The sequence below is a fragment of the Aethalodelphis obliquidens genome, unplaced genomic scaffold (assembly GCF_003676395.1).
Source record: "Aethalodelphis obliquidens isolate GAN/ISIS:26980383/991018 unplaced genomic scaffold, ASM367639v1 scaffold58, whole genome shotgun sequence".
NCBI lineage: Eukaryota > Metazoa > Chordata > Mammalia > Artiodactyla > Delphinidae > Aethalodelphis > Aethalodelphis obliquidens.
Genome location: NW_020838002.1, coordinates 8,389,863 through 8,407,574, shown reverse-complemented (window position 1 = coordinate 8,407,574; position 17,712 = coordinate 8,389,863). Strand labels below are relative to the sequence as shown.

Genomic DNA, 17,712 nt, shown 5'->3' with positions numbered 1-17,712 from the left:
AAAAAAAAAAAAAAAAAAAAAAATCTACGTCTTGAAATACAAATAGAGTTCCAGACTAAAAACAACTAAAGAAACTGGACAACTCAATGCAATTCATGATCATGAGTTTTCTTTTGATATAAAGAACATTATTGGAACTGATGAAATCTGAATAAAGCCCGAGATAACAGTATTCTGTTAAAGTCAATTTCTTCACCTCGATTACTGCAGTATGGCTATAGAAGACCATTTTGTTATTCTTATTAAATACACACTAGGACTTCCCTGGTGGCGCAGTGGTTGAGAGTCCGCCTGCCGATGCAGGGGACACGGGTTCGTGCCCCGGTCCGGGAAGATCCCACATGCCGCGGAGCGGCTGGGCCCGTGAGCCATGGCCGCTGAGCCTGTGCGTCCGGAGCCTGTGCTCCGCAACGGGAGAGGCCACAACAGTGAGAGGCCCGCGTACCGCAAAAAAAAACAAAAAAAAACAAAAAAAACCCCACTAAACTATGCAGTGGCAAAGAGACATCACATCAGCAAACTACTTTCAAACAGTTCAGTAAAAAATGTACGTAGAGAGGCTAAAGAGGATAAGTCAAATGTAAAAAATGATAAGAACTGACACATCTGGGTAAAGTGTACAAAGAATCTTTGTACCATTCTTCAAACTTTTCCGTAAATCTCAAACTCTGTATGAATAAAACGTTTCTTACAAGAAACTTAAGAGTCGCAACTGAAAGCAACATGTAGATCTTGCTTGGATCCTGCTTTAAAGAAACCAAATAACATTTGGGGCCAATCTGAATTCGGACTGGTTTTTAGGTACTGAGGAACTGTTAACTATTAGGATGCTATAATGATATCGTGATTGTAAGAAAATGTCCTTATCTTCTAAAGATGCATGCTGGAATATTTATAAAATGTCACAACAGCCTGAATTTTAAAAAATGTTTAATTAAAACAAAAAAGCAAATACAGCAAAATATTATTAAAAATCTAGATGATTGGGTATATGCTCTTCCCAGTATTATAAAACCTTGCAATTTTTTTTTTAAGTTTTAAAAGAGGGATGAATCTCTGCTCTTATAGGTTACAGAACTTGAAAATTACATTGCAATTGTAGGGATTAGACTTTTATTAGGCAATTTACCTGTAGGGCAGGAAGGAAGAACACAACTTCAAAAGGTAAAGATGAAAATCAAACCATTCAAAGAGTGACATAATTCCAGAGAAAGAGTTTATGCTCTGTAAAGGAGCTGTATAATGTCTGCCCTATCAGAACTGAGAGGTTTGCTACACTGTGCAGTATGGCAGCCACTGGTCCATGCAGCTATTTAATTTTGTTCAGTAAATAAAATTTAAAATTCAGTTCCTCATTCACATCAATCTCATTTCAAGTACTCAACTATCACATGTGACTACTGTATTGGAAGGCACAGAATACAGAACATTTCCATCATTGCACAGTTCTACTGGAGAGCACTGTTTTCAGAAGTTTTTCTTGGGAATCCGACAAGGAGAAAGGGAGAACTTCTTTTACATTAAACTCTGGTAAAATATAAAGGATAGTTGGCAAAGAAACACTTTCATCTTATATAAGGATTTCTGACAAGGGGAAGCAGGGAAAACTAGAACTTTCAGGTTTCAAAGTCCAGATATCTGTGGGAGGCTTTGGTGAAAAAAAATCTACAAAGTTCAATGGTAGCACAAGAAAGAGCCCAAGGAACAGCACACCTAAGTCTCGGTGCCTCTTTCAAGAAATCACTAAACATCACTAAATCACACAAACATCACTAAACATTCAAATAGCTAAGGCCCAACTTATAAGGGACTGAGAAGGTACAGATAATAATAAGATGTAATTCCTTCAGAGAACATGAGAAAAGAAAGGCCCATCTCTGTGCCTGAGAAACCACCACTGCCTCAGTTTCTAAGATGCTCATCAATATCATAAAGCTTTTGGGTAAAGAGTATACAACGGTAAGATGAATCCCCAATTTCAACAATGTTAACTGTGAAAGAGATTGTATTAAAATTAAATCTGGTAAAAAAAATTGTTTTAACTTCAGCAGTATTAGATTCAGACATCTAAGTTACATACTCATCAGTTTTTAATGCTTTAAGCTTTGTTTTTTCTTGTCTTGGTTTTGAAACTGTACTCGATTTAATTGTACATGTGACAAACAGAAAAGAGAAAGTGTCCATCCCTGTTTGAGGGGGAGCAAGGCATGCCTAGGTGCTGCACAAAAGGTTTAAGTGATTTAACATACAGCAAGCACTTAGAACACAGTGGGGGCACATAAGCACTCTATTTTAGGGATTTCTATCCTTTTACAGTTATTTAGCTCTGGGACTATGGTATCATGACAACTTTTCTAAAACAGGTTGGGTCTGATGTCATGCTACTAACATTACATAGTCAAATCCAGGGAAACCCAACTTGCTTTTTTCAAAATTCTTGTTACTAAAGACAGCTAGCAAAGCCTTCTTATATCAAGGAATCAGGAAACCCACTGATGGTGAGTCAGCATCTTAGTAGACTACATTAGTGATCAAACTATGAAAATATTGTTAAAGAAACTGAATGGACTCTCTCTCTCTCTCTCTATCTATATATATATATGTATATATTTAATCCAATAGTATACATGTATTAAAAAGGGTAGAGGGACTTCCCTGGTGGTCCAGTGGTTGGGACTCCAAGCTTCCACTGCGGGGGGTGCGGGTTCGATCCATGGTCGGGGAACTAGGATCCCGCAGGCTACATTGTGCAGCCAAAAGTTAAAATAATAAAATAAAAAGGGTAGAAAATTCTGGCATATGACAATTCAACCAAGGAAAACCAGAATACTTTTTCAATGCCCAATTCTCTGACTGGCTAAAGATGATACTCTCCATCAGCACAACGTCTGTCTCAGCAATCAATCACAGTTGTGTCTGTGCCTACAAATATCACATAATTAAAGGAGTAATAAGTTTGCTTTGAGCTTACTAATTTCAACCAGCGCTTATTACATGTGATCAGATAGGAACACTCATTGGAAATAGACTTCTTTATAAGCACACCCGGTAAGTATGCTTCCTAATGAATGACTAGTAGACTCAGAACAGAACTCATTTACCAGCTGAAAATCAAAATACATTAAAATTTGTGTTTATGGGGCTTCCCTGGTGGTGCAGTGGTTGAGAGTCCACCTGCCGATGCAGGGGACACGGGTTCGTGCCCCGGTCCGGGAAGATCCCACATGCCGTGGAGCGGCTGGACGCGTGAGCCATGGCCGCTGAGCCTGCGCGTCCGGAGCCTGTGCTCCGCAACGGGAGAGGCCACAGCAGTGGGAGGCCCGCGTAACGCAAAAAAAAAAAAAAAAAAAAAAATTTGTGTTTATGACAGCATTATTAAGGATTATGTTTCACAATTAGTGCTTGGCTTTACACTTTCCAGTTCCTTCCTCGTTTCATCTGAATTGTTAGAATGTAAAGGAAGCATGTACAGCTACTGTATTTCAGACAAGGACATTTTGTGCTGTGCTCTATGTATAATCCTATTTCAATTACCTTTTCTGTAAATGAATCTTGTATCTTGACAAAGACTTAAGTGTTACTGCTATAGAGTTAAGAGGTCAACAATTTTCGAGTCCTGCTGATACTTGGATGTCACCCAATACAGATATTTTTAGGTGCTTGAAGATGTGGTTAACTTCCTATCCCAAGGATTTCACTCAGCATAACTTCCTTTAAAAGTTCCAAAACATCCTCTACCTTCACTAATATTAATCACAGTGAAGAAAATGCTGACAACAGTAACTTCATTGAGCCCTTCCAGGAAACTAGCAGAATGTCAAATAAAAACTGCAGTTTCTGTCTTCTACAGGAAATAAATAAAAATGCTGAAAGTGCAGCATTCCTTTAATTCTTTCATCAACAGTATACCAGCCATTGTTTTCTATGTGCTCCACACATTTTAAGCAACAAATAAAAATGCCCTTGTGGACCCCACACTTAAACATATAGATTTATTTCTACTCCATGTTAGTGTTTGAGGCAATCATTCTCAGGAGAATTTTTTTTTTTTTTTTTTTTTTTTTTGCGGTACGCGGGCCTCTCACTGTTGTGGCCTCTCCCGTTGCGGAGCACAGGCTCCGGACGCGCAGGCTCAGCGGCCATGGCTCACGGGCCCAGCCGCTCCGCGGCATGTGGGATCTTCCCGGACCGGGGCATGAACCCGTGTCCTCTGCATCGGCAGGTGGACTCTCAACCACTGCACCACTAGGGAAGCCCAGGAGAATTTTTTTACTCTGGTCACTCCATATTGTTAAGTAATACATTCAAGAAGGAACCACAGTTGGAGACAGGAACTATAAGACTACTAGCTTTGGTAAACTATCAAGAGACTCAAAGAATCTTTCCTACTTGTAGCCAACTACTAACTGGAAAATTAAAAAACCTTTAAATGTAACTCGTTCTTTAAAAATAATAATCCAATAATTTGATGAAATATCACATATCAATTCTGACCAAGCTGCAGGGAAATACAGGGAAGTTTTTACACCTCAAACCTTGCAGATAGGTATGACTCCCCAAGGTTATGCCCTTTCCTGTATAAATGCCATTCAGCTGGCACATAACAACTGAATGCTACCCAAGCTATGACTGGTTATGGAAATGCAATCTAAAGCAGGACACACGATTTAAGGGAGGGCAGAGCTACAAAGATTGGGAGAGAACACATGGAAGTAAAAAACACCAAATAGGGTATTCATTTTCCCAAGTAGACTATTCCCTGGTCATCCAAAAAAGCTTTTGATAGCTGCTGGAGAGAATGTGGAAATATTGCAACTCTCATATACTGCTGATGGGGATGTAAAGTGGTGTAGCTGCTGTGAAAAAGTTGGGCAGTCCCTCAAAAAGTTAAAATATAGAGTTACCATATGACCCAACAATTCCACTCCTCGGTATATATCCAAAAGAACTAAAAATATGTATTCAAACAAAAACCTGTAATGTTCGCAGCAGCACTGTTCACAATACCCAACAGGTGGAAAGAATCCAAATGTTCATGGATCAATGAAAGGACAAATAAAATGTGGTATATCCATTCAATGGAGTATTACTCAGCCATAATTGAATAAAGTACTGATACATACTACATGGATAAACCTCAAACAGTATGCTTAGTGAAGGAAATTAGACAACAAAAGGTCACACATTGTATGATTCCATTTATAGGAATAGATAAATTCATAGAGACAGAAAGCATATTAGTGGTTGCTGGGGGATGGGAGGAGGGAGGAAGGAGACTGCTTAATGGATATGAAGTTTCCTTTTGGGGTAATGAAATGTTTTAGAACTAGATACAGGTGATGGTTGCAAAACACTGAACTTACTAAATACCACTATATTGTTCACTTTAAAATGGTTAATTTTAATTTTAGATGTGCTTAATATATAATTCATGTAGTCATTTGACAGCTTATATAGACATTTAAAATTATAAAATAATTAACTCGGAAATGTTTTTCTACTGTTCATATTTCAGAAACCATTTTAAACTCTTCATGCGCATTTTTTACATCAGTGTCTTCGTTAGCAGTGGAAAGTCATCTGCATTCCATCAAAGTGCTTTTTAAAAATTCATTATGGTACCATCATGGGAAATTTATAACATGCCTCAAATTTCTATTTCTGTATTAGGAGAGGTGTTTTTACACTTGTTTTTGGATTACAGTCTCCAGAAACACCTCCCTAATGGACTGGTTTATGAGTGAAATTTAAAATGTTTGCTTACAACATCCAACAGTTGTAATTGTGAAGCCATACAGAGAGGAATAATTATTAGGTGTGTTAAATTTACCTCTTACCAATCCAGCTGATTTCAAGTCCATGGTAGCCTTCCCTGAACAGTGTTGTAGTATTCAATTCAAACAGAAGCAACTGTAAAGGACTCAGTAATACAGACACTTGGTAAGACTTTTAATATAAGGAAACTTTTTCCTGCGGAATATTTTATGGTTAAAAAAAGACACCTGCCTTAGATTTGCATAGTTCAATAGGAAAGAATGTAAAGTACTGTAGAGAGTTGGGAAAGAGATAGATTTTGTAAACCATGTTCTCCCTATAGGTTTATTTCCCTAATTATTAATCCTCAAATAATGAGATCTACCCAAAGTTAGTTTTTTGCCAAGCTGAACATATGTGGATAGTCTTTGGCTTCCCTCTGTCCACTTCAGTGGTTTTTAAGTCCTCTTTCTCAGATGAGCAGCTGGTCAGAAATAGACGAAGGCAACTCTCAACCCAATTCTCATTTTTCATCTACCATGATTCCCAGTTTCAACAGACGGGGGTCATTAAACACTGCAATCACCTTCCCTACTTCAGAAATGGACTGGATGTAGAAAATGAGAAGAAGAGAGTCTGGTGTAACTCTAAGATCTTGTCTTCAATAACTGGATAAATGGGTAATTTTTTCCTTGAGCATAGCATATATGTTCAACTCAACTGGATAAAGAGAGACTCCCCTCCAGCATAGGGGCTAAGGATTAATATCTGTATGGGCTAAGTATCATGATATAAATACAACCACATACTATAGACTAACTTTACAACTGCCAGAAAGTATTGTTTTAAATATAATAAAAGAGGAAGTTGAGAAAAGCTAAAAAGATAAGAGCTCGGATTAAACATGTGAAACATTTTCCACAACGGTGTATTGCAGAATTTAAATTTTTTAACGTGACCATATGGTTTTAATGGACCCAGTTCCTATTCTTTCAAAAATAAGCTTTAGAATCTGCCGTACTTCAGGGGACTTCCCTGGTGGTCCAGCAGTTAAGACTCCGCGCTTCCAGTGCAGGGGGCACAGGTTCGATCCTGGTTAGGGAACTAAGATCTCGCATGCTGCATGCCGCAGCCAAATAAATAAATAATAAAATCTGCTGTACTTCAGAACTTAAAGAAAAGTCCTTACTTACCCAATGATTCAGAAAAGGAAGTACCAGTATTACTGGCAGTTCTGTCTCCAAAGCACAATCCTACAAATGTGTAACCATATTCCCCTCTACGGTTATGCTATTCAAACTGAGGAAGCATGTTCTACTCCCACTTTTCCCATCCTCCCTCCCCAAGCATAACAGTCTTCCTTGAGTTCTATTCACGTTTTACATTAGAATAAACACAAAAACATAAATAATACAGTAAAATAGAAAGCAGAAGTTTCCTGCTTTCACAAGTGGCTTCAGGCTGGAACATATTCACTCTCTTGTCACTAAGGAAAAGTCTAAGAGAAATTTGAGAAGTTTAGCCTTATGACAGGGATATAGATAATCTTGGTTATTACAAGTTAACCTGATTCCAATCATTCTGCACAATTTTTTAGTGGGAACTTGGATAAAAGCCCTTTAAAAAACATCATCTCAATAACTGTTTAAGGCATAGAAAATCCAGGTGTTTGTTCACTGGCCCCTAATTTTCTCATAAAAACTACTGACCTAAAAACATACTAGTAGAATGTATACATCAAAGAACACCACAGCATACATACAAATTATACAGATCATTCACCAAATGAGGCAATGTGCCACAATGAAAGAAGAGCAAATATTACCACCCACTCACTAGCTGTGTGACTCTACCGGTTAACTGCTATGAACTTCAGTTTCCCCATCTGCAAAATAAGGCTAACCCTACCTACCTGAAGGGATGTTCTTGCCAATCAAATGAGATCATGAACATAAAAGATTTAGCAGAGGTCTTGTTACACAGTAGGTGCTCAAATAGCTATAATGGTCAATTTATTCTGATCTTGTAGATTCAAGACAATTAGGATTTGATGAATAGTTATTCCCTCTGAACTAGGATAAACTATCATAAATTATGTAAACTATCTTAAATTATGTCTTTCATAACACAAAAGAAGAGACACAAAAATCTGAGTCTGACAGATGGGTTTTGCATAATACATTCAGATCCAAGCCTCCTGCCACCCCCTGAGTTAAGAGCATTAGCCTCAGGCACTTGGCCAAGTAACGGTGGGGGAAAAAAAGAAAAGATACCCAAGAACTGGAAACTTTGCTACGGCTTAGAATTTGATTTTATGAAATAGCTTTAGCATGGCTATGTAAATAAATTTTAAAAAACAGCCTTGTTCTAATATGAAGGACTAAAATATCAGCTATGAACTCACTTCCTATCTAAGTGAGAACATACACTTCTGCACTACCATCTTATAGGACATATAAATACTAACAAAGGCCTGACTGACATTCCAGGTGGGTAATTTATCAGATGTGGTTTATCAGGAGTCTGACCAAGGAACACTAATTAAAGATGTACCAACGGCACATGTGAGCACTCACGGGCTATTATAAAAGATTAATTAAAATTTTTTCTTCCTTTTGAGCAGTTTCAGAGCAGAATCAATTTTGTGTCATATGAATATTTGTATTAAATCCTGCACAATATCAAACATTCAGTAACATCCATGGTTACAATTATGTGTGGACAGCCTCTGCCAACTAATCAATGCAAGCACAAATGCAAGCTGCAGTCAGTTTTGTTCACCACTTTGTCCCGAGTGTAACATAATTGTTGGTATATAGTAAATATTCAAATCTCAGGTGAGTACCAAATATTTATAAACCATAAAAATCTAGGTCTTAAATCTGCAAAATAAAATGTTGTCACTGGTTAAGAGATAGATACCTGAATAGAATATACTGGACAAAAATTATATAGCCAACAATTAATACCCTTCAAATGCTACACCAAGTACTTTCACATACATGATCTCAGATCTTCACGGTAACTTTGTGAGGTAGTACACATATTTTACAGAGAAAAAGGAGCAAGAGGTTAGTCTTAACCTGCCTTCTCCAATACTGTAGCGACATTTCACAAGCCACATGTGGTTCTGAGAACTTCAAATGTGGCTACTCTGACTCAATTTTCAAGTTTAAGTTAATTAAAATTAAATAGTAATTCAACTTTAAGTTAATTAAAATTAAATAGTAACTGTTAATCGAGTCAATTATGGAAAACTTATGTTTGGAACAACGTACATGTACAAACCTGCTTTTTCAACTGTAAATTTTATGAAAGCTAAATACAGGTCAAATATATCCAATGAAAATAGGGTCTGAATTGAGATGTGCTCTAAGTGTAAAATACACAGCAGATTTTGAAAATTCAGTATCCCCCAAAAAGGAATGTAAAATATCTCATCTGAAAAGTTTATACTGATTGCATGGTGAAATTATAACATTTGGGGTACACTGAGTTAAATGAGACATTAATTTCACCTGTTTTTTACTTTTAATATGGCCACTAGAAAATGTAAAATTACAGATGTGGCTCATATTTTTCTACTGGATGGAACTGGTCTCAACAACCTCCAAACCCCTGATCTGTCTACTATATGGCATCATTAACCACATGTTAAACCAGAAGAGAAGTCACCTTCTCAGGGAAACGTCCAACAGATAAAAAAGCACACTAGGATACTAATAACTTCTCCTCTTAAGGTCAATCATTATTTTTCTTCAAAATATTTAGTGTCAGAAGACCTAGGTTCAAATCCCACTCTGACAGGTTCCCTAGGGCACTAGTTTGAGTCTCACTTTCTCCTACTGTTTAAGAAGGATATCTGGGGGAATTAGATGAAGACGTGGAAGCACCCAGCCACATTCATAGGACACAACAGACTCTCACAAGAAAGTCTGCTGCTCCTTCCATTCACTAGTCACTGTTCATAATCACTTCCCAAAAGAGACAGTATTCAACCAACACTTTCTATTAGTGAATGTTTTAATTTTAGTAACAAAATGTTCTAAACATATAAATATAGGTGGCCAGATAAATCTTCACTCTTAAAAAGCACATCAGAATGGCCTGTAATTGCGCAGTCCCATGTCGTAGTCAATAGCTTTATGTAGCTATTTACATTTACATTAATTGAAAAGAAATAAAAGTAAAAATTTAGTCCCTCAGTCACAATAACCACATTTCAAGTGCTCAATATGGCTATGTAGCTAGTATAAATTTTCATCATGGAAGAAAGTTCTATTGGATAGTAACTCTCAAAAAGCAAAAGCCACGCAGTAACAAAGACAGAAAAACATCCTGTTAAATATAATTCAAATATCATTAAGTTAAGGTTCCTGAAATCATGTATTTCACTGCACACCAAAATGAAAATGATTGTGATTCTACACACAGTTTCAGGCCTTAAATTATTTCCTAAACAGTGAAAGCACATTCACTAGAATTAGCCACACCCCTTTAAGTTGAGTAAACTGACCATTAGGAAAATTCTGAAAACCTTGATACATCTTAAACTCTGAAGCTATTCCTAAAGTAGACTGCAACATAATTCCAAGCAGTATGCCTCTTCCAGGAAGTACGGTTAAGCATATAACATATCCCAGTAATACTCAGCATTGCTTTCTCTTTGCAAATTAAAATAATCATAGCAAGAACCCCTACCATTGAATGCACAACACATTTATGGATCAAAGGGAAAAGAGCAGGGTTGGGAGACTTAATTTCAGACCCAAAGAACCCGGGAATACAGCAGAATATGTCAATTGGCATAAAGATACTTAATAAGCCAAGAAATCAGAGTTGCAGGCAACACTATAGGTAGCCTAGGATTTTTTTCAGAACCTGCAATCCTAGCAAAATCTTGCTCAAATAGGCACTCATCTGTTCACTGCTATCAGCCTCAACATCCTAAAAAAGAAATAAAAACTCCTTTATAACTTAAAATATTAAGCTTCATTTGATGTACTTCTGAGTCCTTGATGACAGACCCTTCAGCTGGCCAAAGTAGTTCCATGGTATAAAAATAAATTTATTTACAGTTCACGCTTTGAAGATTTCACAGGTTAACTCTACACCAAGTTCCTCAATTCTTGTTCCCAATTTTTATCCTAAGTGTTTCAGAAAGTTTTCTGCTACTTAGCAAACTGGCAGGGGCTGAGAGGTCAAAGACCTAAGTTGCCAATTAAAATAATCCTTATTAATTTTTATACAGCAAGGAATAAAAATGAAAAGTCAGGAATTATATTATCCTGGAAGAGGTTGGTGACTGGGGCTCTGCACAATAATTAATCATTATCAGCTTGAGTACACAGTCACCAAAGCACGCTTAAACTTAGTCATGGCATATATACTACTCCAAAAACTGAATGACTGAATTCTTCAAGTTTATTTGTAAAGCAACTTTATATGCAACTCTTCAAGTATTTGAGAAGGAAATGGCTTCACTCAAGTGTCTGCAAAAACTCTGAACCACTTAGAAATCAGACCCATATTAAATCTGTCTTCAATCAGTGACATGGTTGGAGTCCAGTCTTTGGGATTATTCAACAACCTTGTCTCCTCATTAATAGAAATGGAAAACTATTGCTCAAACCACCAACAGTCAAGAAACAAGATTTACTAGTGGGCTATATCTGTTTTGTAAAGTAAACAGCAACTATAACTGCTTTTCTTGTGTATGATTTTACACACTTTTGTCTGCAGGAAGATTATATTCCAGAAGCACTTTAGTGTCAGAACAAGGTTGTGTTTTCCCCTCACACTCAAAAACGTTATTTTCCTAACACTCCACATTCAACAGAAGTAACCACAGCAATACAAATTTGGATGGAGCATAAACAAAAACTTCTGTGTCCATTCTGTCACAATGTCTTTTAACCTTTTGTAAAATAGTGTTCTATTACATCAGATGAGTTATCTGAAAACCAAAAATGACTGAATAAAGTACATTACGTAACTCATTTTTTGAGTAAAGATTTATAATTCATTACATTTCAAGACAAAGAAGCCTTGCTGATGCAAGCAAAGGTGATACCTGTAAAAAAAATGAAATCATGTTGATAGCCAGAATATTAAACCTTTTAATTAACATTTATTTATTGTTATAACAATGTCAGAAAGTAAACAGCCTTCAATGGTAAAGTGTCCAAGAGGCCACTAGTATTAGTGTCATGTCAAACCACTGGCATCTCTTATCATTACGAATTAGTCCTTCAAATGACTGAGCTGAGACAGACCTCTTTAAGGAGGTAATTAGAAAGAAAGCATACTTTATTAGTAAATTATTTCAGCCAAAGTAAAACCAGATTGGTGAACCAGGAAAATCAGAAGCTTAGAAGAGACTTAATTCAGTCAAGTCCTCCAATGATCACCTGCCCGGGCCCGCTACGGGCAAGCTGCCAGATAAGACAGTCTGTTGCCTACAGGATAATGCACCATGGGGAAGAACTCTAGAACCTACTAAAGGAAACCAATTACAGACCAAATAACCTTGCATATCTCAGGGCAGGTGTGCTCTATCCCCAGGGGTCGTTCAATTCCATGCAATCCTGAGGAAAGTACTCACGCCAAACCAACTAGCTGCTCCAAAGATAACCTCTGAACAACTCTTTTCTCCCTTCTAGAACCGAAGAGGGGATAAAAGCCGCACCATGCCCAGAGACATCAAGAAAGTGAAAAAAGGCGAGTCCCCTTAGGAACCCTGACCCCACGCACTCTGAAATTGACACCGCCCTGAGAAATACGTTCCCCCATTCTATCCTCTTTTTTTTTCCTTCAGTGAGCTTCCCAGTTCCTACTGCCTCGGGGAAGGCAAGAGAGGAGCCACTGCCGTTCTCCGCATGCCCGGGGAAGGTGCCTTTCCCGTTGAGAGCCGCAGAGGGAGGAAGAAAAAAGGTTGCCTCTCCCCAACCCACCCGCGCCACAACTCCCGGGTGCAGACACGATGGGGGAAAGGGAAGAGGGCAATGGGAGGTGACAGCCTGCGCTGCCCTAGGGGAAGAGAATTCTTGCTCCGGAAGAAACGCGGGAGAACGCCCCCCCCCCCCCACGCCCCGCAACGTACCCAAATGAATGAACTGAATAAAACCGGGGTGGAAGGGTTATTATACGCAGTTCTTGCCATCCAGGAAGCGAAGATAGAGAGGCCTTCAAACCCAGGTATGGCCTCACTGCCCTATGCACCCCGACTCGCTTCCTTTCCACCCAAGCCCCACATCATTTAACCCTTCAAGCTTTCCAAGATAGTGCCCCATCCTCCATCTACCCCAGGAACCGATACCACCACCACCACCATCCCCCCTCCCCCCGGTTCTCCTCTTTTTGCTTGGGCTCAGACTCCAGCTTCTTCCTTCCTACCTCCCTCTCTCCACAGCCCTCACTAGCTCGGGCCCACCGCACCTGAAGATGCTCCTGAAAACGAATTGGCAGAATCTGGGCCATGGCGCTGTCGGGGGTGTATGGTCTCCTCCTGTCACTGGGGCTGTTGGGCAGTGGCTGCCCGGGCTCTCCAAGGGAGAGGAGGAGAAGGGGGAGGGGGGAGGCTGGGCTCAGCAGGAGAGTCTCCGGGGACGCAGGAAACTGGCAGGCAGACGAAAGAGCTCAGGTCGGGGGCGGAGGCTCCAGGGTCCGCGAGAGCCGCAATGGCGGAACCGGGCGCAGCGCAGACTCCGGAAACGGTTTAGCCCTGCGGAAGGATCCTGGCGACAGAACTCCGCCCAGGTCACCTCACCCCCTCCGCCTTATGTACTCCTCCACGGAGCGCCGCGATGCATCGGAGCGCAGGAATTCGGAGCGTGGGGCGCAGGGCGCTGAGGGCCTCGCTTACTGCTGCGACACGGAGATAAATAGAGGAATCGGAGGGACTACTTTTTGTCTCATCACCTTCCCCAGCCGCCTGCTTTTCCCTCCCCCCCCTTTTTTTTCGCATTTTGCCACATCATGCGACTAGGGGCGACCAACGTCATTTCCGTGGGCGCTTTGGGTCTCACCCACGTACTTCCGGGTGCACGTGATGCTGGTCAGGAAAGGTCTGCTGATTGCTGCCGGAATGCAGAGCGAGTTCTAGGGAAGTGCGGCGTCTCCTAGGAATGAGGTGGCTGTTGGGCCGCCTTGAGGAATGGCGGTGCTGCTCCCTTTCCCAGTGGGCCCTGCGTATTTAAACGTAGTCCCTTACGAAGGGGACGTGGCGTGGGCAGATGGGCCCAGCCTCCCGCCCTCTCCGTGACTCAGGGAAACGGCCCCCCTGCAGAGCGCTCTTGGCAGCCGGCTGCAGCGCTCCTCCCCCGCCTAGTCTCTTGTGGTGGGTGGTTTGTTATAGCCCAGGGAGGGGGGCACTGAAACACTGAAAAAAATCCTATCTGTCCTTACGCACGCCCTTCTGAGGGTTGGAGAAGCTGACGCTTAGGTTCTAACAGAACTAGTAGTCTCTTGGGACGTTAAACAATTGACTCAAAGGGCAGTGAAGGCCATTTATGAGGTATCTCAAACTGGCCTTGTGATAGCCTTTCTTAACGTTTCTGCGGACATTTTGGCGGATGTACATATATATGGGTCTAGCTGAGAAATTTGGTGAAGAATTTGAGTGTCATAAATACGCTAAAAAATTGGACTAAAATTATAGCAGGATTTTTTTTCCAGCCATATCAAATAATTAATGAGCCTCAAAGATTTAGATAATTAGGTTAAAGGTGGTTTGTAAAACCTTAATGTTTTTCCTCGGTGTGGCTAAGGTACACTCTTGGAGAAAGGGATTAACTATTAGCGCTGTATTTCAGTGGGACCTCCTCAACAGTGTAAACTAGCAGTGTTTGGGAATGCAAACGCTTCAAAGCTGGGGGCATCGTGTCTTCTAACAGCATTAAGGTATCTACGGTATTCATTATCGATTAATAATCTTACCAGTACTTTATTGCTAAAGTATAAGCTGTAATAATATTTCATAATAGCACAAATACAATAAAGCATAAAAGAATTTCGTTCCATGCTTTTCATCTTAAAGAGATGTGATTGCTGTTCCAGAAAGATCCTGAGGAAGAATTCAAGTACACATTATTTTTAGTAACCTTTCCAGTTAAACAGAAAACTCTATTAGGTATACAATAATTTTGTGTGTTAAGCAGTTTTGCTGAGAATTTGCTTAATCATTTAAATTGCTTTTAATGTTTTTCCCAAAGTATACCTCACATACCGAGGGTGAGAGAATCTTTGGCAGTTAAGAGAGCAGACAGAGACTGTTGGGCAAAGAAAAGCCTTGCCACCATGTCATCAGAGTGAATATTTATGCTTGGCAAAATTTCATTATGTTTTGTTAAGCCAAATACTTGAAGATGTTCTGTATTCTGCAGCATTCGAAATGACCTTTCTAATACCACTTTAATAGTATAGCTACTTTGAATCTTTTTTGGAAGTATACAAATTCTAAATTAAAAATCTAAAGGAGTTACTGTTTTATTACAGTTAAAGCAATAGCTTAATCAAGTTACATTTCCAATCTCAGAATCTGGGTTACAAGAGCTATATTATGAACTGGCCACCAAAATTTTCTTTCTTAATAACTGTCTTGCATTTTCAGACAGACCTGTAATTTTAAAGATGTTGAGAATCCCCAAAGCAATTGATTTTAGCTTGGATATTTGATGTGGAATATCTAACCAAAACTGCACTGAGAGTGACTGCTGTGTCATCACACAGAAATCTAATGAATGTGTTGTTTTCAGAATCATTTAGAGAGAAGAAAAATAGATTACAGTATACCAGCTCATTTTGAACACTTTCCTTCAAATCAATAACTCCAAAAATTTTCAAGAGAAAAAAATGTACTAGATGATAAACGTTAAAAAAAAAACCAACCCAAAACCCAAACCAATGCCTTTTAAAGATTAATGATTTTGGCTGAGGTAATGAGAGAGCTTTTTATGGTAGCACACTGCTTTTGCTAAAGGTGTAGAGGCAGGACAAAAGGTTGTCAATACTTGGTTTAGAAGCCCAGAAGGCTGAATCATTGTTAATGGTTACCTGAACAGTAACTGAATGCCTTTGTTTTCAGGCACTACCTTAAGTTAGAGAAGGTAGGAAAAAAAAAAAAGTTTTCTGGTTTATTAGGTTATCCAACTATGACAAAGTCTTTTAATAAGGCTATAAATGTATTATCATCATGGCTTTTGGTTTCAGAAAATGTTTTAGTAAAGTAGCCATGTTAATAAATCGTCCAATTCTTTGAATTTGAAGGTATTTTTAGCAGAATATTCAATAGTAGGTCCTTGCTCTGAGTCACAGCAAGTGCCATTAGCAAAAACTGCATTGCTCATCTGCTATTTTGAGGAATGCCAGTTTCTCAAAACCTATACAAGAAAACTTTATTGTGTCCCTAATTTTATATTTTATGCCAGGACCTGTTTTACATATATGTACATATATATATATCCTCCAATGGGAATGACACATCAGAAAAACTTTTCATTGTAGGATTCCGCTGTAGTTTTTCATCTTCAAGCAACCCTGGATTTAAGGCCCCTGCCTTTTAACTTGACCTTTTAAAAACAGCGTGAACTAGCTGCATTGCAAAAGCCACAAAGTAAAGGCGTTTCTCAGACATTAAGAGATTAATTTTAAAGCAGAAGTTTAAACCCAACCCACTGTACCAAATATTTAAAGTTCAGATTTTAATGAAACCAAGAGGGATATACTTTAGCATTACCTAAATAAGATGAGTGGTTTTGCCATTTAAACGGCATCTTTGAGAAACATCTCAGCCCCCTAGGGCCACTGATATGAATCCCAGCAGGATTAGATAAAGACCCTATCAAAGGCCAATAAGTGGCTCAGGTATCAGTCAACATAAATAACCACTTTATTTTGGTCCTGTACAAGGCACTGATTATAGGCAAAGCTCACCCAAAAAAAACATTTACAAAGCAAGAAGAAAAGTTTCACGGTCTTATATTAGTATGAAATGGACCTTAACTTAAACTCAGTTATCACTCACTGCTCAGGCTTGTGCTAAACCTAATTTATATACACAAGTTTTATAATGTGTCATGGACAGCAATAAGATCTGTAGTGAATCTATTCTGTGTCAGGATCAAGCATGTTCCAAGTGAACAGTCAAGACTAGCCCTGTGGAAATACAATCTGGAATCTAGCATATTATATAGGCCCCTCCCATGTTTTCTAAAGGTTAAATCAGATCCCAGCAGAGGAATGAAGTAGCTCATAACATTACCTTAAAAAGTCATTTCAGGAAAGTTGGTTCAAATATAGTGATACACAGAGCTTTGGGGAAAGAAAAACCAGAAGAGTTATAACACTACTGATCAACAGATGCTAGTCACAACATCCCTTTCAAATGGAAAAACAAAAGGTAAAAGCAGCTTGAGAGGATCTACAGAATGAAAGGGCCATGAGGGCCAGGATGTGGGAATGATTGTTTTGGGCTATTTCCCCCCCTTTCTAAATATGTAGAACTGTCTCTTTTTACCTCCTGGAGTTATTACTGTCTCCAAAGCAGGGTAGAACCCACAACAAACATGTTCTGTCAGCAATCTTAAAATTCTGTCACACTCCAAGGATAGATAGTTCTACAAGTAGCAGTGCACCTATGCACCCTTGTAATGGTGATAAACAACTCCTCAGAAGAGAATATTAAGGACTGAGATTTGGTAAACAAAGTTTTCGTTAACTCAATAATAGCAAAGTCAAGGAAATGTCATTTACTCGGTCAACAAACACTTCAGTACATAACAATGAAAAGTTAAATACTTAATGTTAAAATCTTTTGAAAGGCTTTAAAAAATATTTTTATATGGGGAAATAAATTCTGAATCTTAAAGGCCTCAGGTTAATCACTGTGAAGTTTTGGTATACTACTCTTGCTAGTGTATATTTAGCCTGATCTCAATATGTACCAAATATAGGACACAC

At 39.0% G+C, this 17,712-nt stretch overlaps 1 protein-coding gene across 4 annotated transcripts in view; it reads right to left on the bottom strand.

Moving 5' to 3' along the window:
- Positions 1-13,678, bottom strand: part of CLTC (clathrin heavy chain) — a 65,944-nt gene extending 52,266 nt beyond the window's left edge. For 2 of the 4 annotated variants that reach the window (XM_027087246.1, XM_027087243.1), the window contains exon 1: positions 13,192-13,588. In XM_027087246.1, the coding sequence (XP_026943047.1) occupies positions 13,192-13,233 (42 nt within the window). In that variant the 5' untranslated portion in view covers positions 13,234-13,588. Of the gene's footprint in view, positions 1-13,191 lie in introns of all 4 variants that reach the window. The other 2 variants (XM_027087244.1, XM_027087245.1) reach the window with 2 other exon arrangements.
- Between the last annotated feature and the right edge of the window lie 4,034 nt (positions 13,679-17,712).